We start from the raw sequence: 23,424 nt of genomic DNA on the forward strand, positions 1-23,424 counted from the left end.
AAACCTCAATGTTTCATCTATGCTAACCACAGCTAGATATCATGATCTTGATGTCAAATCAGAAGAATCAGCAACACCAATGTAGATATATCACAGAAAACCAAATGAGTCATCTTAATTGTTCATAACTGAGAATTCATTAAATACCTCAGCTGTAATAGGATGGTGATATGTTTGTATTTAAGATACAAGTATTATTATTTACACACACCAAAAATCACTGCACAATTTGTACAAATGCATCATTTCTCAAAGAACAATCTAAGCAAGCGCTTTTAGTTCTGGATTTATTTTCATTGTTCCTCACGGTCACCCTGAGGCTACTCTCTGAATCCTTCTTTTCTTTCTGTCTCTGTTAGGATGCTCAGGAATAATCGCATCCGTTGCATCCACAACAGCAGCTTCTCAGGCCTGCAGAACGTCCGTCTGCTCTCGCTTTACGACAACCAGCTCGCCACGATCATGCCTGGAGCCTTTGACACGCTGCCAAACCTCTCCACCCTGTAAAAGACGCTGCTTTTTATGAATGTATCCGAGCTGAATATGAGCTTTATGTTAATCTCCATGATCTTTTTTCAGAAACCTGCTTGCAAACCCTTTTAATTGCGACTGTCGTCTGTCCTGGTTGGGAGAGTGGCTTCGGTCTCGTCAGATTGTGACGGGAAACCCTCGCTGTCAGAACCCAGCCTTCCTCAGAGAGATCCCACTGCAGGATGTGGCAAAGCCAGACTTCCTCTGTGACAAGGGTAAATGGATAGCCTCGGAAAACCCTGACGATCTTCGGCAAATTTGAGATTTGCTCTGCAAGTCCGTCTGGCCAAGAGCCCATTCAAGCCCATTTCCAATTTTTCCAAATCGAGGCACCAATCACAAACGTCGAAAAGGCGGGCTTTACACTATGACGGTCGCTCTGATTGGTTTTAGGTCTATCCAATTGCGCCCAGAGGCATTTGAGCGATGTCCGTTGGTGACGCCCCTTTGGAAATGGGCTGTGAATGAACCTTCCCCAGACCAACTCTCAGTTACAACTGAGAAGGGTCTGGTGTCAACCAGGCTAGTAAATGGACTCTTTGGGCCCTATTTCAAGGATCAAAGCGCATGGTCTAAAGCGCACGGCGCAAGCGCACTTAGCGCGTGTCCGAATCCACTTTTGCTAGTTTAACGACAGGAAAAATGGTCGGCGCTCCCGGCGTATGGTCTAAAAGGGTTGTCCCAATTCTCTTAATGAGTAATGTGTGTGTTTTTGGCGTAACGTGAAATAAACCAATCAGAGTCTCAACTCCCATTCCCTTTAAAAGCCAGTTGCGCTCACGCCATGGCGGATTCGCTATTTATATGACGGAATTTGCAAGCGGAAAAACTGACCGCTTCTCTAGCGAGGAAACGGTTCTGCTCGTGTGCGAGGTTAAAGCGCAAGCAGACCATCTATGGGACAAGCCGAATTACACCATGGGCCCTATCTTGCACCCAGCGCAATTGACTTTGAACACTGACGCATGTATCATTCCTATTTTGCACCCGCGCACAGCGGACTTTTCCCTCCACAGACGCTCGTCGGTAAATTAGGGAATGAACTTGCGCTTGCGGGGGCGGTTCAGCGCAAAGAGGAGGCGTGTTCCGGCGCAAAACTCCCCTGGTGCTATTTTCCAGTTTTAGAAAGCAATTGCGCCACTGACCAGGAAAAAAACAGTCTAAAGACAGTGGCGCGTTGCGCGTTAGTGATATGGTATTTTAAGGGCGCGTGCTTTGCCATAATGTAGTGTGTTAACGCGCATCCACTTTGATTCTCTAATATAAACAGACGCAGCAGTTTTCATTTTTGCAAATCATACATTATTACAAGGAAAAATATTAACACACGAGGGAAATAATTGTTGTGTCCGTTAAGATGTGGAAAAAGATCTATCTAGATAAAAAATAATAATAATCTAGATTAGGCTACACATTTGCCCAAATTATACGCCTGTTTAAATGAAGCTAATTTGGGTGGGTTTCTCCCATCATCCCCAATGTCACTTCTCTGTGTTTTACGGTCCTGACGAGAACGTCGGCCTCCTCGGCTGTGAACCGCTCATGGCGTGCGCCGGCAAACCCGCCGTTATAATAGCAATCCGCCATGGAACAAGCGCGCCGGCTCTTAAAGGATAATTCCGGTATTTAACACCTTGAGTCTATATTGTAGTTTGTTTTGGATGAACAAGAGTGGTGGACAACATTTTTTTGACAATGGTTCCTCTCTCGAGTTTTTGACTATAAAATAATTGGCCATGGACCCATTTAACATGGGTTAAATGGGTCAATGGGCATGTCAATGGGCATGTCCGAAAATGTCATTAAAACAACCTTTAACATTAGTTTTCAAAACTGTGCAACTCACCGAGTGATTAGTGATGTTAGTTGATGTTCCAGAAACAAAAAGTGTTGCGAAATACAGTTTCTGTCGTGTTTTATTCGTCATTTTGTAAAATCCCATTGAATTCTGTTGAAGGACTGAGTGCTCGTTAATATAAATGCGCTACCGGAAACGGAAAGGGGGCTGTTTACATGTGGTCGATGTAGTCTTTTTGCTCGCTTCCGTTTCTCATAAGGCTAGCGAGCAGAGCAACTGTGCAGTTTTTGACCGCACAAATTCTAACCATATTGAAAGACGTGACCACTGACCAGTGCAATATGAAGTTGAACTCGACTGTGACCGTGAGTGTCCCGCGAGACATAAACATCGGTTATCGCCATCAAGTGGTCGGGAGTGTGCTAACGCTTCAGATTCAAATATTGAGCGGAAGTTACACGGTTGTGAAGTGTCTGAAAAAATACTTCCACTATAGCAAAATAAACGGATTGGAATCATATATTGCGACGATATATTGTTTATAATCATCAACGAACACCACTAACCACTCGGTGAGTTTAACAGTTTTGTAAACGAACATTATTGGCTGTTTTAATGACATTTTCGGACATGCCCATTGACTCCAATGTTAAATGGGTCCATGGCCAATTCTTTTATAGTCAAAAACTCGAGAGAGGAACCATTGTCAAAAAAATGTTGTCCACCACTCTTGTTCATCCAAAACAACTACAATATAGACTCAAGCTGTTAAATACCGGAATTATCCTTTAAAGGGAATGTGAGAGGACGCTCTGATTGGTTTATTTCACGTTACGCCCAAACCACACCTATGAATAATGAAGCTACTTCAGACCAACCCCTTTTAGATTTGCGCCAGGCGCAATAGTCATTTATCCCGCCGGGAAAATAGCAACAGCGCCGGGATCCGCCCACAAAGTTACTTGCGCTTTGCGCTTTGACACTTGCGTTTCAGATCAGTAAAATAGGGCCCCATATCTTTATGTACACAATAATAATCTTTTATATTGTAATCCTTTAATTTTTAATATTCGGCTAGTTTGTGTGCTGTGTGTAATAAACAAAGTGTATGCGCGTTGACCTGCCTATAGGCGCACATTACTAAATAAAAAAATAAATACTGCACCATTGACTTTAGATCAGGTTTCAGTTGGTCAATGGATCAGTCTATTTCATTTTCCTCAAAATATCAAAGCGCCAACAATGCGCCTGAACACACACCTCGTTTTCAGACCAGCAGCCCATGGGCGCAAAATAGGGGGGTAAATGCATTTGTTATTTAAACAACAAGGATGTGAAAATGATAACTGCGTCGGACTGAAACTAGCAACACACACTTGCGTCGCTGGCACTGCATTGCACCGAGTGTATGATAGAGCCCTTTGAGTTGATCATTTCCTTTTCATCATTTGCCAGGTCGAATGCTTTTTTTCATTTGAAAGTATTCAATTTAATATACCATGCTATTGTTTTTATGACTGTATTTCTGGATATATCCCTCTTCCAGCGATGACTGAAGACGACAGGAGCTGCGTCCCTAAGCCGGAGTGCCCGGAGGAGTGCACTTGTCTGGAGTCGGTGGTGCGCTGCAGCAACAAACACTTGCTCGCTTTACCCCGTGGCGTCCCACACAATGTCACTGAACTGTGAGTCATGTTCGGGTGGGCGCAAGGGCTTATGCAAACGCTGTCGGGATTCCTGTCTGGCTGTGTTTGGATGTCTCATGAACTCTCTCTGTCTCCATAGATACCTGGATGGGAATCTGTTTGTTGCGGTTCCCAAAGAGCTCTCAGCGTTCAAACACCTGCAGCTGGTGTGAGTGTTGACCTCTCTCGGGTCACTCCTGCACTGCCATGCTCAGCCACCGGGGGCAGACTGTATTCATGTTCATATTCAAGAGCAAGATCAGATCAGATTAATATTCAAGAGCAAGATTAGATCAGATTTATGATCATATTCAAGAGCAAGATCAGATCAGATTCATGTTCATATTCAAGAGCAAGATTAGATCAGATTCATGTACATATTCAAGAGCAAGATCAGATCAGATTCATGTTCATATTCAAGAGCAAGATTAGATCAGATTAATTTAAGAGCAAGATTAGATCAGATTTATATTCAAGAGCAAGATTAGATCAGATTAATATTCAAGAGCAAGATTAGATCAGATTCATATTCAAGAGCAAGATTAGATCAGATTTATGTTCATATTAAAGAGCAAGATTAGATCAGATTTATGTTCATATTCAAGAGCAAGATCAGATCAGATTCATGTTCATATTCAAGAGCAAGATTAGATCAGATTAATATTCAAGAGCAAGATTAGATCAGATTAATATTCAAGAGCAAGATTAGATCAGATTCATATTCAAGAGCAAGATTAGATCAGATTCATATTCAAGAGCAAGATTAGATCAGATTCATGTACATATTCAAGAGCAAGATTAGATCAGATTAATATTCAAGAGCAAGATTAGATCAGATTAATATTCAAGTGTAATATTAGATCAGATTCATATTCAAGAGCAAGATTAGATCAGATTCATATTCAAGAGCAAGATTAGATCAGATTAATATTCAAGAGCAAGATTAGATCAGATTAATATTCAAGAGCAAGATTAGATCAGATTCATATTCAAGAGCAAGATTAGATCAGATTCATATTCAAGAGCAAGATTAGATCAGATTCATGTACATATTCAAGAGCAAGATTAGATCAGATTAATATTCAAGAGCAAGATTAGATCAGATTAATATTCAAGTGCAATATTAGATCAGATTCATATTCAAGAGCAAGATTAGATCAGATTCATATTCAAGAGCAAGATTAGATCAGATTAATATTCAAGAGCAAGATTAGATCAGATTCATATTCAAGAGCAAGATTAGATCAGATTAATATTCAAGAGCAAGATTATATCAGATTCATATTCAAGAGCAAGATTAGATCAGATTAATATTCAAGAGCAAGATTAGATCAGATTCATATTCAAGAGCAAGATTAGATCAGATTCATATTCAAGAGCAAGATTAGATCAGATTCATGTACATATTCAAGAGCAAGATTAGATCAGATTAATATTCAAGAGCAAGATTAGATCAGATTAATATTCAAGTGCAATATTAGATCAGATTCATATTCAAGAGCAAGATTAGATCAGATTCATATTCAAGAGCAAGATTAGATCAGATTAATATTCAAGAGCAAGATTAGATCAGATTCATATTCAAGAGCAAGATTAGATCAGATCCATATTCAAGAGCAAGATTAGATCAGATTCATGTACATATTCAAGAGCAAGATTAGATCAGATTCAGCTTCATTGTATGTTGCAGTTAGTATTTAAACAAATGATACATTTATGTAATTTACATAAAATGATGGTGCATATATATATTTACTATTATTATTATTGTTGTTATAATAATGTTGAAATATTGTAATTCTATATTAAATAATATATGCATCAACATTGATAATAACAATATCATTATCATTGTATTATAATGCACTTGTTGAGATATCAGATTTATATTCACCATTCTTTAATAGAATATTATTATTATAATATAATTTGTCATATACTCTTACTGTATTACATAATACTATATACATTGATTTATTTCAACAACTAATAATAATAATTGTTGTTATTATTGTGATGTGATATATAAAATTAATGTGTGAATATTACAATATTATATTATGTATTATTATATACAATAATAATAATAACAACAACAACTATTATTATTAAATGTTTCACTTGATGAGAGTACAAGTGACAAATTATAAAATTAATATTAATAAAATAATAATGACTTACTAAATTAACTAAATTAAAATATAGTGATACAATTGTATATTGTATAAATAATAATAGAATATAAAATATTATATAATATTACACACTTTATTAATAGCAATTATGATTATTCTTGCTGTTATAATATGTATAATTAATAAAATAATATTGCAATATTATGTAGTATTATATAAATTAATAATAATAACATTCTATTGTAATTATTATTGTGTAATGTTTCACTTGATAAGAATACCAGAAAAGGATTAAATAAACAAATAAGAAGAATCATAAAAACAAGAAATAAAACTGGAAATTATTATTATAATGTTTCACTTAATGACAGTACATGTAAAATATCTTTGTGCTTTCTTACAGTGACCTGAGCAACAATAAAATCAGTTCCTTGTCGAACTCGTCTTTCTCCAACATGAGTCAGCTGACCACACTGTGAGCCTGACACACACACACACACACACACACACACACACACACACACACACACACACACACACACACACACACACACACACACACACACACACACACACACACACACTATAGTGATCTGGCTTGTGTTGTGGTGGTTTACAGGATCTTGAGTTATAACGCCCTGCGCTGTGTCCCTCCTCTTGTGTTTAAAGGACTGTCCTCTCTCCGACTGCTGTGAGTTCCTCTGTAAACACTTCTGTTGTCTTACAGAAACTCATGTTTTTATGATGGTGAAAGCAGTGTGCTTTTACAAACAAATAGATATAATCGTTTGACCTCCCCTCAACCCACACGTTTTCTCCTCACTGTTTTCCTTTTTTTTTTTTTCAGATCTCTCCATGGCAACAATATATCTGAATTACACCAAGAAATCTTCCGAGATGCTGCATCTCTATCACACCTGTGAGTCACACACCTGTTTTGTCTCTGTACAGATACACTCACACATGCACATGCAAAGACAAGCGCTTCTCGTCCGCTCTTAAAGGTTTTATCATTTGTTATGTGCTTTAATCATTTCTATTCATTTTTATATTACTTTCAGTTTTAGTTCTAGTAATCTTTAGTCATTTATTTCAGTTACGGTAGTTGCCAAGGCACTACTAATAATATTTGTCCGTTTTTTAAGTTTACATTTTCATCGAACATATTAGGGCTGTCAAGTGATTCAAATTTTGTATCTAATTAATTACATGATGCGCCGATTAATTTAGTTTAATTGATCGCACATCAAATTTGGCTGAGAATCACCCCCAAAAGATCATTTAATGCCATTATCGTCTTAAATGAAAAAAGCATCAAATAGACTTTACAAAACGTAGCTTTAGAAAGAGATATTTTATTTTATTCAACATAGAATTTATTACACATTCTTTTTCAGAAGCTGCATCTGAATTGGTATTTAGATTTTTTAACAGACCGTTTTTTGCAGCTGAAATTATTTTGAAATAAACTAAAACTGCCAGTAGGTGGCAGTAAATGTCTTAATGAGTAAGTCATTCGAATTCATTTATTCGATTCGTTCAAACGGCTCATTCATTCAGGAATGAAGTAAATGGCTCAATACATTTTTTTTGTCATTTAATACATTTTTATTTTGTTTTTCTTGTAATTTTTTATTTTTTATTTTAGTTAGTTGCCAATGCTTTTTTGCCTTTGCCTTTTACGTTTTTATTTTATTTTAGCTTTATTTCAATTACTGGTGCCAAAAAATTATATATATATTTTTTTATGTTTCCCACTAGTAATTATTTTTATTTACAAAATCTAAGTGCTTTGCATAAATGTAATAAAAAAAAAAGTAAAAAAAAAAATACATTTTAAGTTTCTAATTATTTGTCAGTTTTATTCTTTTTTTTTTCATATATACTGTAGCTCAAATTAATTTTTATTTCAGGTTTAGTAATTTTTAGTAATTATTTTCAGTTAGTTGTCAATGTTTTTTGTCAATGAGATTAATGATTAATAGATCAATGTATCTATTTTTTGGTTTATTTAAATTTCCAAATATTATTATAAAATTTTTAATGTTTCCTTAAGTAATTATTTTATTTGGAAATGTTAAGTGTTTACCTAAATTTAATAAAGCAAAAAAATAAATAATAATAATATATATAATACAATTTTAAGACATTTGAGACAATTCAAAATTTAAAAAAAAATTCTAAATAAAAATGAATGGTAAAATAATTAAAAAAAAAATTTTTTTTTATTAATAATATGGAAAAGTATAAACAAATTGACATTTTACAACTGCCAATATGTCGAAATTAGCATTGTGGATAAGATACGAATGCATGAGTTAACTGTCAAACAAATACTCACCATGTCCTCCACTTCATTTGTTTTGCACTTTACATCCATATGTGTTTTCTGCGATTCAATTTCTCAAGGGCGATTGGCGCAAACCCGCTGTACTGCGACTGTCGGCTGCGTTGGCTTTCTGATTGGGTGAAAAGCGGGTACAAGGAACCCGGCATCGCCCGTTGTGCCGGGCCGCGGGGTATGGAGGGAAAGCTACTGCTCACAACACCAGGCAATACCTTCCAATGCACAGGTGGGTGACAAACATCAGAGAAAGAAAGAACATTTCCCTTCAGGATGACGCTTGAGAGGTCTGCTCTTCCTCAGGTCCCGTGGATCCGTCTGTGTCTGGGAAATGCAGCCCGTGTTCTTCAAACCCCTGCCAGAATCAAGGCCGGTGCCACGACGACCCCGTGCATCAGTACAAGTGCAGCTGTCCGCAGGGTTACAAGGTCCTGATCATACATTGCTGAGAAGTGCTGATTTTAACTCGTCCCCAAATAAAAATCACATGAACTTTAAAGGTCCTGAAATCGTTTTCCGGCATTCGGTGGCTCTGAATTGTCAAAACACCTCTCAAAATGCTTGCTGCAAATGCAAAAAATGCAGAAAATCAAACACGATCCAATTTGTTTTTATGACGGACGAAAGTTTCGGAAGCAGTGTGTAAACGTTATTCACACAACGTGAGGTCGTATTTATTTTTTAACGTGCAAAGATTTCGGACGATAATTTCGGACCTTTAGACAGACGCCAGTCACTGAGCGCCACAAACAAACTCCTACACTCTTGACATAGTGTGAACAGTGCAGCACTTCCTGGTTCTGTCAAAACGCCGCCTCACTATTGGTCAGCATCACACGCATGTGTCATGTGACCAGCGTCGGCCAATAGTGAGGCCTCAATTTTCTAACGTTTTTTTTTTTCATCTATTATTTAATTATATTTATTTTATTTCAGTTTTATTTTAATTTATGGGGGGGAAAATCCCAAAAGTTAGTAGTAAACTAGTATTTATATTTTATTTCAGCCTTATTTAAGTTAATTAATTTCTACAATTTATTTAACAATAACTACACAAATCCAATTTTGACCACAGAAAGCCGGTTAACCCACTCTTACTGAAACACATATCCAGAAGTTCATCCGCCAAAAAGAGTAGTCCGACTGCTAAAAGGATGGTTTAGACTTCTCAAATCAAATAAACATCTAACACAGCACACATTTCTATAGAATATAAGCACCAAAAATGCTGTCCATTGAAAGCATATTATTGCAAAAACATTTTCTTTTTAAAGAAGGAATTGTTTTCGGTAGTAACTTACATCATGCCACAGATTCTATATGTGTTTTTATTGCATTGGATGTTAAAGAGCATTAAAAAGAACATTCTTTGAAAAGTGTGTCTGTTGCATGTTGGTATTTATAGGGTAAAAACTGTGAGGTCTCTGTCAGCGCGTGTGAAGGCAATCCATGTGTAAATGGAGGCACCTGTTATAGCGAAGAGGCTAGAAAAGGCTTCAGGTGAGAACACACACCTTGTTATTCCCAACTGACAATTAAAACAAGAAACATGAAGTTGACTTTTGCACGTCTGTCTAGTTGCATGTGTCCTCTGGGATACGACGGTCAGTTCTGTGAGGTGGATGTTGACGATTGTGTGGATAACAAGTGTGAAAATGGCACCATCTGTGTGGACGGAGTGGGAAACTACACCTGCGTCTGTCCGCACCCCTTCTCAGGTACATACTGATATTGATTTATACTGACCCAGTGATTCATATGGACAGATCGTCCTTGTAGATAGAATGTGATTGGATTGTGTAAAGAAAGTGTGAATGTGCATTACAGGGCCAAAGTGTGAAGAGTATGAGGAAGATCTGTGTTATCCTGGCCAGAATCCCTGTCATCGCGGCTCTACTTGTATACCGACCGTCACAGGACCGAAGTAAGTGCTGGTTGTGCTGCTGTGTTTAGCTGATTTATATTGGCCCGGCCATTAAGACATCTTTATTGTTATTGTAAATATGGTGAGCAAAATTACACGTTATCACCTTGGGTTGACACCCAAAAATGTTTGCATCCCAATTCTGGGTTGCGACCCAATTCTGATGTGGTTGCAGACAGCTGGAAAAACAAATAATAAAATTGCATATATGAAAAAAAAAACACCCACATATAAATTAATAATATACATAAAAAAAATAATGTACTTCCGGGTCTGTATTAATTTTTGCTCACCAAGGCTGCATAAAAATAGTAATATTGCAAAATAATTGTACAATTTAAAATAACCATTTCCTTTGTGAATATATTGTGAAATGTAATTGATTCCTGTGATGGTAAAGCTGAGTTTTCAGCATCATTACTCCATTCTTCAGTGTCACATGATCATTCTGATACACTGATTTGCTGCTCAAGAAACATTTCTGATTATTATCAATGTTGAAAACAGTTGTGCTGCTACACATTGTTATGGAAACTGATCTCTTAATTTTTTTTTTAGGATTCTTTAATGAATAGAACGTTTAACCCTTAAATGCATAAATGTTTTACCAATCATTATTACATATTCAGGTCTTTAGTGGCCCGGATCTATATCTAACGCGGATGGATCTCTACCTGTCGCGATAATATAAAACTCTCCTGAAATTAGAGGAACAACTGGAGCTTGGAAGGGTTCAGTTTGAGCAGATGTCTTATACCATCATCACTATTCTCGTCAGAGCTCATTTCCCCAGTATATTTAACATCTGGCTCATATTCGTGACTTCAGACATATACTCAAAACTATCATTTTCAACATCTTCAAAATCAATATGTTGATTGCTGACAGCTTCGTAACCAGATCCAACATCAAGTGACAGTGACACTAGTAAATTTCTGAGCCATTTCAAGTTTTGCTGATGATACTTCTTTTTCTTTTGTTTTCTGCCTGTGGTAACTATGAGTGAAATGTCACTTCCGTATCAGTCAGTCACGTTCAACGTACGTCAGACATGAACTGACGAATTGGGATCTTGCCTGAGAACCCAGTCTCCTTGGAGTTTAACAAAACTAGCCAATAGACACTGGCAAGCGAGATTTGCATCGTGAAGCGGGTATATAAGGGAAGCGCGGTGCGCTCGCTCAGTTGAGCTTTCGCTTCGGAGCCGAGCGCTTCGTCGTTTCTGCTCTGCAATCATTGGTACGAGTGATCTATAAACCCGGAAGAAGCTCTTCAGTGAGTGTTGGTGTGCTGGCGCGTCAGGTGTCCACAAAGCGCTGCCGCCTGGCAGGGTAATCCACGTCTCCCATCCAAGGCCTGTAAGTTTGCGTCTCTGCTTACGGGCAAGGCTTACAGAGCTGCTCGACAGGCTGCCTCAGGCTGCCCTTGCACACCATTGCCCTCCTGTAAGTCTATTGGGCCAAGGCACTCAAAGAGCTGCACAGGGCAGTTCTGACCCTGGGTTGATGCAGGAACTGCGCACAGCGATGGACCTAGCCCTATGTGCGACGAAAGTCACTGCGGCACTCCCTTGGGCAGACAATGTCCTCTCTTCTGGTCCAGGAACACCATCTCTGGCTGAACCTGGCAGATATGAGGAAGACCGACAAATATCGTTTTCTCTACTCCCCTATCTCCTAGACCGGCCTCTTTAGCAACGCAGTCAAGAACTTTGCCCATCAGTTCATCCTGGCCCACTCGTGGGAGCAGTTGTGTGAACACAGGGACTTTGTGTTAAGGCACCTCAGCCATCTTGGGGTTTCGGGTCAACTGGGAAAAGAGAAAACTCTTCCCCTTGCAGAGGATATTTTTTTCTCGGTATGCAGTTGGATTCAGTCAACATGATAGCACGTCGCACGTACAAATGTGCTCAGTTGGTGCTGAACTGCCTGAATTCGTTCAGAGGCAGGAAAGCTTTTTTACTGAAAGCCAGTGTCATTCATTCCGATGAGCTCTCACGACAGCCCACACTCCCGGGAGAATGGAGACTCCACCCCCAGACGGTCAAGCTGATTTGGTAGACCTGTTTGCCTCTCCGGACACGTCCCACTGCCAGTTGTTCTACTCCCTGACTGAGGGGACCCTTGACACGGATGCGCTGGCACACAGCTGGCCCTCCAGTAAGCCTTCTTGCACAGACTCTGTGCAAGGTTAGGGAGGGCAAGGAGCAGGTCTTGTTAGTTGCGCCCTAATGGCCCAACCGGATCTGGTTCCCTGAACTGATGCTCCTCAGGACAGCCCCTCCCTGGCGTATTCCTCTGAGGAAGGACCCCAGCGGTGGTAGACACTATCACTTCAGCGAGAGCACCCTCTACAAGGCGCACTTACGCTCTGAAGTGGAACCTGTTCATTGAGTGGTGGTGTTCTCACCGAGAAGACCCCAGAAGTGCCCAATTAGATCAGTGCTTTCCTTCCTGCAAAAAGGGTTGGAGCGAAGGCTGTCTCCCTCCATCCTCAAAGTGTATGTTGCTGCACATCACAATGGAGTAGATTGCAAGTCTGTGGAAAAGCATGACCTGATCAGCAGGTTCCTGAGGGGTGCAAGGAGGCTGAATCCTCCCTGCCCCCACCTTGTACCCTCTTGTGACCTCTCCTTGGCCTTGATAGCATTGTGCGGAGCGCCCTTCGAGACGCTGCAGTCATTAGAGCTTAAGATCCTGTCTCTCAAGACAGCGCTCATGACTGTGCTTTCTTCTGTCTAGAGGGAAGTGGACCTGCAGGCATTTTTAGTCGACAAATCGTGCCTGGAATTCAGGCCAGCCAACTCTCACGTGATCCTGAGACCCCTGCTCGGATATGTTCCCAAGATTCCCACCAGCCCTTTTAGGGATCAGGTGGTGAGCCTGCACCCGGGTGAGGCAAACCCAGCCCTGGCTCTACTCTGTCCCATCCTCGCTATGAGCTTGTATGTGGACCTCACGCAGAGCTTCAGTACCTCAGAGCAACTCTTTGTCTGTTATGCAGGCCAGGAGAAGGGAAAGGCTGCCTTCAAGCAGAGGTTAGTCCACTGGTTAATGGATGCCATAGTCTTGGCGAATCAGGACCACCCATGCCCCCATTGGGATGAGAGCTCACTGCATTCGGAGCGTTGCCTCCTCCTCGGCTTTGGCACCTCCCTGGCAGACATTGTAGAGCTGTGGGCTGGGTGACACGGACACCTAACACGTTTGCAAGGTTTTACAATCTCTGTGTAAAGCCTGTGTCCTCTCGTGTACCTGCTAGAAGTAGCCAGTTACACTGAGGACCTGCTCGGTGTCTCGCTTGCAGCGCAACTTCCCTCTTAGGATGGGATACGTGTGCTATCTGCTCCACAGGTGAGTTTTCCACCTGGCGAACCCTGCTTGGAGTTCCTTCCCTACGGGCAATCCCACATGTGAATTCTTCCACGGTACTGCTTCCCAATTGTCGAACCCTTGTTTTTCCCTCGGCAGAGCCCGCCTTGCCATCTCTGGCGGTATTGACTACACCCTAGCTAGGCTCGATCTACCACAGAGACCTTCATATATAGCACTGCCCTAATGGTCAGACCATTTGTGTAATTTCCACATGTTACCTCCTTACGGGCAGGGTGTGTTCTCCGTAGCGAACCTTTCCATTTGGAGTAGGCACCCTTTCCCAGTGTTATCCAAATGGTCTCATTGAAGGAACGGTAGTGATTAATATCTCTCTGCGTTAAAGCCCCGTCCTTTCTCTGCCCCAACAGGTGCGGGGGGATTAGGAAGCTTACGCAGGACACTGGAAGGGACAGCAATTGCGGCGTTTCATTAGGAATCCCAATTCGTCAGATCACATCTGACGTAACATCTAATGTGACTGACTGATAGGGAACATCTATGTTACTAATGTAACCCCCGTTCCATGAAGGAGGGAACGGAGACATATCACACATTGCCACCTTGTGGAATAAAGTCATCAAAGATTCAATTATTGTTGTGCAGAAAAACTATACTTGTACATATTTTTTTTCTTGTTATATTGTTTATAATGACTTGATTGAGGAATACTAAGGTTGATGTCTAACTTGAGGTGGAGGGTAGTGAATGACGTCCTGGGTCACTAAAGACCCGAGGTATGCATTTAAGGGTTAAAAGAACAACATTTATTTGAAATAGAAATATTTTGTAACATGATTAATGACTTTACTGTTAGTTTTGATCAATTTAATTCATCTTTGATGAAAAAAAAAATAGTTTAAAAACAAACAAACTTACTGACCCCAAGCTTTTGAATGGTAGTGTATGAATATAAACATTTAATCATGTATTTAGGAGAGCAAACTGAATTGCTTTTTATCAACTTTTTAAAGCGAGGAGAAAATTATTTTAATGAAAAAAAAATGAAAAAAACCTTTCTTTCACCCAATTAATTTTAATTTTCCTCCTCCATTTGAATAGCTCCATAGGAATGTGTAATTTCTATTCAAAGTCCTGTTAAGAAAATATTTGCTGTTGGTGTGAATAGTCCTTTCAGCTGAAAAGCATAATTTTAAGGTTATTCAAACAATGAAATAAATTACATTTATGACCTTTATTGAAAACAGTGTGTGTTTGTGTGTTTAGATGCATCTGTCCGCCTGGTTTTGTGGGTGATGACTGCAGTATGGATTTTAACGAATGCGAGGGACATTACTGCCAGAACGGCGCGCGGTGTGTGGATCATGTGGCGGGATATACATGCGTCTGTCCACAAGGTTACAGGTGAGTTTATAAAATAATGCTACAAATGTTATCCACATTACTGTAGGATTCTATATTGATTTAAAAATTTTTTTTTTTTTGGCCAGCAAAAAACATCAGGGTGGTGCAACTGTCCTGATATCACGATAAAGAACAAAATTCTTGAAGAAAACCTTAAGTAGTTTGTTATAATCTTTTAATATTATTTCTAATTTGTCAAAAAATATACAAAATCAAAGTCATGTGGTATGACCAACATTCAGAAACATGCAGGGAGTAAATTTAAATATCTGATAATTTGACGTTGTATGACATGTAAGATTAATTCATGTTGTAAAATGTCATGAGGTGTGACTCATTGGCTGGATTTAAATTTATTGCCATAACAGCTTCACAGACTGATTCAACAAACAATACAATAAATACAAAAATTTGATCAAATTCAACTGAAAAAAGACTGAGAATGATGAATATACAACTCTATTGTATACAAGATTTTTTAAATGTACTTGTGATAAAAATTGGGTCCATCTTACAAAATAAGTCCTTCAAAGTTTGTCCTGATAAAAACGGGGCAGACCAAAAACATGACAGTTTTAACAAGTATTAACAAGATAGTGCTTAAAAACATCTTTTAAAAAGGGCAAAATAAATCCATGTATTTGGTCCATTACATTGCAAAATATATACAAAAACTTTTCCAGCATTAATGATTACATTTTAACACGTGTATTCAGTAAAATGTGTTATTACTTTTTACTCGACGGTTACACCATATGACATTTTTAGAGTATTTAAATGAAACCTTGTCTTAAAATGGTATAACCGGTTTCAAAACTGTATGAAACCAATATGAACATAAAGAGAATTTCTAAGAACTTGCAAACTCTTGTTTTGGGAGATTTCCCCCTTTCTTCTTCATGTCAGTGGAGCTGTGATATCTGTGCAGTGCTGTTAGTTCTCTGGGGTCACACTGAGTGTTTGGTTGCAGTGGTCGGTTATGCGAGGCGTCTCTTTCTCCCCCCTCCGGCTGTGAGTTGTTGCTCTGTGAGAACGGCGCCCCCTGTGTGGAGAGTGACGGTACTGCAGTGTGTCAGTGTCTCTCTGGGTTCGGGGGCCCGAGCTGTGAGAAGCTCCTCAGCGTTAACTTCATCGACAGAGATTCGTACCTGCTGCTCAGAGACGTCAAAAACTGGCCTCAGACCAACATCACTCTACAGGTACAGCTAACCGTTCATTACATAACAGAGATCATTGTGAAAATAAATGAATGCGCTATTCTTGAGGCAGGAATTAATGACTAAATTAATATCTCAGACCACCTTTCTTGCCCTGCATCTTAAACTTTGCTGTTGTCATGACGACAGCATCTATTCTCTTGGCTGTGCATGAATTTACAATTCTCGTGTCATATGTTCCCAGCAGTTGTGATACTGTGTAGATGACATGACACGTCTATAAATAAATATTGCAAATAAATTAATATGTAAATAAATATAGTAAATATATGCAAATAAATTAATATTTAATCATATTTAATAAATATATGTAGATATAGCAAAAAAGATGCAAACAAATAAATATGGCAAATACTTAAATAAATAAATATTGCAAATATATGCAATAAATAAACGTAAATAAATATTTCAAATAGATGCAAATAAATAAATATAGAAAATAAATAAATATGCAACTAAATATTGCAAATAGATGCAAACAAATAAATATTTTATTATATGTATACACACAAATAAATATTGCTAATATATGTAAATAAATATATATGCAAATAAATAAAAATTGCATATAGATGAAACCATAAATAAACATTGGAAATGTATGCAAATACATAAACATGTAAATAATAAATATTGCAAATATATGCAAATACATAAACATGTAAATATTGCAAATATATGCAAATACATAAACATTTAAATAATAAATATTGCAAATATATGCAAATAAATTCAAAAAATAAATGTACAGTATCTCAGGTGATCTAGAAAGGGTTTCTACAACTCCATGTTGCATCACATATGTGTATCAATAATGTGCATGTATATATATATATATATATAGCATATCACATGGTTAATAAAAAATAAAACATTAACTTTACTTTTTAAGTATATTTTTTTTGAAATATGAACTAAACTAAAATATGCATTTATATAAAAAAAAACATTTAAACATACATTACTATTCAAAAGTTTGAGATCAATAAGATTTTTTGGAAATAAATTCATATTTTTATTGATCAAAGATTAAATTGATCAAAAGTGACCGTAAAGACATTTATAAAGTTACAGAAAATTTCTATTTCAAATAAATTATTGTCTGTTCAACTATAATAATCAGAGAATCCTGAAAAATAATGTATTTAAGATTTCACAAAAATGTATCATAATCAGAAATGTTTCTTGAGCATCAAATCATCATATTAGAATGATTTCTGATGGATCATGTGACACTGAAGACTGGAGTAATGATGCTGAAAATTCGGAAACAAATACACTTTACTAAATATTCACATAGAAAACAGTAATTTTTAATTGTAATAATATTACTGTTTATACGGCATGCAGCCTGTAACATTAAATAAATGCAGCCTGTTAAAAACATATTTTAAAAAATATATAAAACTGTAAGCTTTTAAATGGTAGTGTACTTAGAATATTTAAAACAAAAATTGTGCATTTGGTGTCTAACGTTGGTGTTTATTGCGCTGCCACTCATAACCTCTCTCTCAGGTCTCCACAGCTGAGGACAATGGGATTCTTCTCTACAACGGCGTCAATGACCACATCGCTGTACAGTTGCACGAGGGACATGTCAAAGTCACCTATGATGCTGGAAGTCAGTCGGGCAGCACCATTTACAGGTGCAATAAAGCTCGTGTTTTAATATAAAAACATCTCTGCTGTAACTAACTGCTCATATACCTGTTTCCACAGCTCTGAAATAGTGAATGACGGACAGTTTCATACCGTTGAATTGGTCACTTATGACCGGATGGTCAATCTTTCGGTTGATGGAGGGCTTCCTACTTCTCTGGACAGCTTGGGACACGTCCAACCCCTCACCAGAGACGCCCCACTATACGTAGGGGGTGAGATCTTCACCCATACCCATGCATGCCTGTCCTATGCTGGTCCTATCTCTAAATGCGTGTTTTTTTTCGCATCAGGTATGCCTGAAAATGCGCAGTCCCTGTCTTTTAACCAGTGGCCGCCTCTCAACGGATCCAGTTTTCAAGGCTGCATTCGTAACCTGTACATTAACAACGAGCTGCAGGACTTCACACACACGCAGATGAAGCCCGGAGTGGTGCCGGGGTGCGCGGCCTGTCAGGATCTGCGCTGCGGGAACGGCGTGTGTGAGCCGGACTCTGGCGTCGGGCCCGTGTGCCACTGTCAGCCGGGATGGGGCGGCCCGCACTGCGATCGGGTCCTGCTGGCGGCCGCCACCAACCCCTGCCAGAAGAACAAGTCAGTACTCGAGCCTTCAGTGCCTGTTTCACATTCAACTGGGGAAATCATGTTTTACAATCATTTCCAATTAGCGGTCAAGGTTATTTAATGTGAAAGCCTAATATAAAATATATTCTTTAAATATACTAATATAATATAAAATAATGTAATTAGGGCTGGGCAACAATTAATCGCATCCAAAATAAAAGTTTGTGTTTACATAATATATGTGTGTGTAATTATTGTGTATATATAAATACACACACATGCATGTATATATTTAAGAAATATTTGCATGTAAATACTGTATATATATATATATATAAAATATATTTTAAAATATATAAATATAAATATTTAAAAATATTTTATAGATAAATAAAATTTCTATGTATTGTATTGAAAATATGTAAATAATCTATATATTTTTATTTTAAATATTATGCTTTAACGTTGAATTTGTATGTCTGGGGGGTGTTTTGAGGTTGTTGGAGCACTGAAAAATCGTATGTACAGGGGTAAATATAAAAAAAAGAAGAAAAAAAAGCCCTGCGGCAAAAAAGCTCGCTTGGCAACACTCTCGAAAGCCTCCATTTTCACAGTCCACACTACAATGCGATAAATGCGTCTTCAAATAGCGCACGTACATCTGCAAGATGTCTGTTAATGATCACTTCATCTGGAAAGCATCTGCTGTTTACTAACATCTGATAGACGTCAGTTTTGCATACATTCTAAATCATGAACATCTAAAAGACATCTTCTAAACGTCTATTTGACATCTGACAGGATACGTCCTATAGACGTATTGCAGATGAGCAAACGCTCTTAAACATACGTCTTCCAGATGTAAACACGTGCATCAATTGACCATTCGCAAAGACCCACCGCCCTTAGTTACTGTTGCTATGTCCGACAAGCCACGCCGCTCTCACGCCACACCATGTACTCGCGCAGTGAAAAATACATCGCGGAGCAGAGAGGAGACTGACACACTGATAGACAGGACAGACCAGGTTACTTTTGATATTAAGTCTCACCTTTCAAATTTGGTAATTTTTTTAAAGAAATGTAAACAATAAATACCGTTTTGTGGCTCTTTAATGTGTCTGACAGATCGCTGTAGAGCCTCAGTTAAAGCTGCTCGTGAACCGATCATCTCTTCCTTCTAGTTCATTTATAGCATCAAATAAACATGAATGAACATCAGAAGGAATGTTGTTTTAACCGTGGAAAGACGTCAGTACACTCCGCTTCTCAAGCTCAAATCCTCCCATGTTAATCTACCAACTCTCCTGACTGCTTTGTCGGACAAAATGGCGGATGGCAAAGTATGATTGGTCAGATCACCTGTCAATCAAGCTCCCTGCGAAGGGTCAATTAGACATCTCCGTGATGTACGTGTGCTATCGACTTTGGAGAGCGTTTTCAAAAAGCTTAGTTTTTGTTGACCAAAACGCTGTCTCGGTGTGGATGGACGGCCAAAATGCAGAGAAAAATATGCGTTTTCAAACTGTTTGAGCTACAGAAATGTAAAAAAAAAATACCTTTGGTAAAAGAATCCATTAATATGAGATTAATCACCGTAGTGCCACTTTCCCTCGTATGCAGTTTGTAACCATGCTAACTCCCTCTCTCCCCTCCTGTTAGGTGTGTTCACGGCACCTGTGTCCCGGTGGACCTGCAGTCGTATCGCTGCGAGTGTGTGGACGGTTTCCTCGGCCCGCTGTGCAGTCAACAGCACGCATGTGCCGCGCTCTCATGCCAACACGGCTTCTGCGAGACGTCACAGACGGGGCAGGCGCAGTGCGTTTGCGACAGCGGTTACAGCGGCCAGTTGTGTGACATCGGTAAATTACACAACAAAGCATTATCATAATGACCGGTGTTGGGGAAAGTTACTTTGAAAAGTAATACATTACAATATTGCGTTACTCCCTTAAAAAGTATCTAATTGCATTACTTACCGTATTTTCCGGACTATAAGTCGCTCCGGAGTACAAGTCATTTATTATTATTTCTAAATTTATTTCACAAAATCCAAGACCAGACATTTAATCTGGAAAGGCAAGTTATTGAACTACACAATAGCACACGGAACAACAGGCTGAACAGGTGTCCGGTATGTTAACGTAACACATTAACAGTTATTCAGCTGCACAATAACATTAATAAAATATACCTGTGAGGTTGAATAGGCTAAATTAACATAAGCCAGCGAGTCCAACAAGTTACCAGTAAGCAAGTTCACCAAGCTCCCGATCTCATTCCTCAACACTGAATCCATTGTATTCTTCCTCGGTGTCGCTTCTGAACAACTCCGCCAACTAGAGCGCCCTCTCGCGGCTGTAGACGCTAATGTGTTCTCTTGGTTCATCTCAGTCAGTATGAATTAATTTTGATATACAAGTCGCATCTGACTATAAGTAGCAGGACCATCCAAACTATGAAAAAAAAGTGTGACTTATAGTCCGGAAAATACGGTATGTTACTTTTTTAGAAACGTAATGCGTTATGGTACTTTTGCATTACTTTTTTTTGTTACCTGGGCTGGGCTTGTTTTTTTTATAACATAAAAATTATATTTTCGGGCCAATGTAAAGCCCCTTTCACACCAAAAGTGAAAGAATAAGCCTCAAGCTGAAGGAAATGCAAATTCACGTGTGTACAGTAGAGGGTGAGAATACATTTTAACACTTATTTTACCAATAAAAACAAAAAAAATATATAATTATTTTTGCTTATGGTTTAACTGAATCATCGAAGGTCAGAAGCAAGTACATTGGTCAATAAAGTGAGATTAAATGCATAAAAATGTAAGTTTTATTTAACATATTTAGTTATTGGAGGTTTGCATGGTATTCTGATTCTGCATTTCACTGATTTTATTCATTTTGAGGAATATTTAATCTTTTTTTTGTGCAAGTGAGATGAGTAAATGCTCACATTTAGTCTAGAACTACAATAACCATCATGTTTACACACACAACGCCTCTGCACTTCGATTTATGGACAAGAGATGTCAGTCAATAAATGGGAAAAAGTAACTTGCGTTACTTGTTTGACAAAGTATGGTAACTCAGATATTTTGTTGTAAATTTTAAAAGTAATGCGTCACTTTACTAGTTACTTGAAAAAGTAATCTGAGTACGTAACTCAAGTTTCTTGAATTTTGTCAACTCAAGTTTCTTGAATATTGTCAACTCAAGTTTCTTGAATTTTGTCAACTCAAGTTTCTTGAGTTACCACCCCAACACTGATAATGACATAATTTGAATATACCCTTTGCTTCCAGTGGCTCCTTGCCAAGGCGAGTCCGTGCGGGACTTCCATCGGGTTGAGCGCGGCGAGGTCCAGTGCCGGAGCACGCAGCCGATGTCCTGGGTGGAGTGTAGCGGCGGGTGCGGGTCGGATACGGGCTTCTGCTGTAGCGGATCCAGGGTGCGGCGCAGACGCTACAGCTTCCAGTGCGACGATGGCAGTTCCTTCTCACAGGATGTGGAAAAGACAGTCGAATGCAGCTGTGGAAAGTGTGTGTAGTCATTAAAGATTAGAGACAGACGGAAGACGTTGGGAAAATAGCGTGCATTTGTCTCTGCGTACCATGGAGCATAACATCCGTTTAAGAAAATATAACCCTTGCATGTGAATGATGAATTATGGGTATTTTCTTCTGAGTTGTGCTGTCAGAATTATTGAATATTGAAAGTAAAAATCTAACAATTGGATTAAGAATACAGTTTAACAAACAGCATGTTATACAGGATTTATAGTATTTAATATAATTGTAAAATATTTGTTTAACATTTAATTTTGATTGTAATATATACGGTTTTTAATTTCCATATAGTATTTTTGTATGTTGAACACCAACATTGGTGATGTACAATTTTTTACCTTTTAGTCTGTTTTCTACCCACAATTGTTTGATAAAGTAGTTGAAGCTGCTTTTTCTTTTCATTTAATGCAGTGTTTTTGTGTGCAAGTTTTTCTATTTATTTCATTAAAGAGTTTTGCCTCTTTAAAACACTGTCATGTAAAACCAAGCCTTTTTGTTTCTCAGGACTGTTGAAGTGATTTAATCACTCAATATTAGGCATGCATTTTTATTTAGAGTGTTTCATTCAAAAATATTAATATTAGCAATAATGCACTGGGTTATGTTTAAAAAAATAATTGGCTAGTTTATATGTCTATACGTCTAGTCTACCACATCATCACAAAGGCAAAACCTGAGTTATGGTGTGATGTGATATACTAGCCTACTGTAAATGGCCACCACTAATACATATAAAACGGTAATTTGTTTAATTAAAATCATTTCTCATGTTTGGATCCCATGTTGGGATGTTTAATATGAAAATAAGCCGTAATCATCACAGTTCCATTTGCACTATGTTCGAATTTTGCGCCCTTTTCTACCCGCGAACAATCGCATACAAACCACAAGTCGGAACGTGCGTCTGCACCTTTTTTTATCGCGTTTATTTTATTTAAACTTATTTGTGGTAGCGATGCCTACAGGTGTGTATATTTCCCTCTCCACGTCATGTGAAGTGATTTATTGGTGTATTCCCTGTTCCGTCTGTAGCCTACTCCGCTTTGAGCAAAGCTTATTCGGATTGGAATCTCGCTTAAAATGGCGGATAGTATCCTCCTGTGAGTGTGAAGTCCACTTTGAAGGATACTTACGGTCGAATGGAACAAAGTGTGGACACCGAGAATATGACGATTTAAAAATAAACGTGACAAGACGACAGAAGGCTCAGCAGGCGATTCTTTACTGAACTACAGGGAATCTGTCACCAAACCCTAATGG

At 38.4% G+C, this 23,424-nt stretch overlaps 1 protein-coding gene across 3 annotated transcripts in view; it reads left to right on the forward strand.

The window, feature by feature from the left end:
• The window catches only part of slit1b (slit homolog 1b), a 74,437-nt gene extending 51,809 nt beyond the window's left edge, over positions 1-22,628 (forward strand). For all 3 annotated transcript variants that reach the window (XM_079592094.1, XM_079592095.1, XM_079592096.1), the window contains 19 exons: positions 360-503; positions 580-746; positions 3,876-4,014; positions 4,115-4,183; positions 6,553-6,624; positions 6,769-6,840; positions 6,997-7,068; positions 8,559-8,722; positions 8,797-8,921; positions 9,899-9,993; positions 10,072-10,211; positions 10,321-10,417; positions 15,016-15,153; positions 16,124-16,352; positions 17,886-18,016; positions 18,090-18,244; positions 18,323-18,623; positions 20,256-20,455; positions 21,901-22,628. In XM_079592094.1, the coding sequence (XP_079448220.1) occupies positions 360-503; positions 580-746; positions 3,876-4,014; positions 4,115-4,183; positions 6,553-6,624; positions 6,769-6,840; positions 6,997-7,068; positions 8,559-8,722; positions 8,797-8,921; positions 9,899-9,993; positions 10,072-10,211; positions 10,321-10,417; positions 15,016-15,153; positions 16,124-16,352; positions 17,886-18,016; positions 18,090-18,244; positions 18,323-18,623; positions 20,256-20,455; positions 21,901-22,145 (2,755 nt within the window). In that variant the 3' untranslated portion in view covers positions 22,146-22,628. The remainder of the gene's footprint in view (positions 1-359; positions 504-579; positions 747-3,875; positions 4,015-4,114; positions 4,184-6,552; positions 6,625-6,768; positions 6,841-6,996; positions 7,069-8,558; positions 8,723-8,796; positions 8,922-9,898; positions 9,994-10,071; positions 10,212-10,320; positions 10,418-15,015; positions 15,154-16,123; positions 16,353-17,885; positions 18,017-18,089; positions 18,245-18,322; positions 18,624-20,255; positions 20,456-21,900) is intronic.
• The last annotated feature ends 796 nt before the right edge of the window (positions 22,629-23,424 follow it).

The sequence above is a fragment of the Phoxinus phoxinus genome, assembly GCF_949152265.1.
Source record: "Phoxinus phoxinus genome assembly, chromosome: 20".
Lineage (NCBI taxonomy): Eukaryota > Metazoa > Chordata > Actinopteri > Cypriniformes > Leuciscidae > Phoxinus > Phoxinus phoxinus.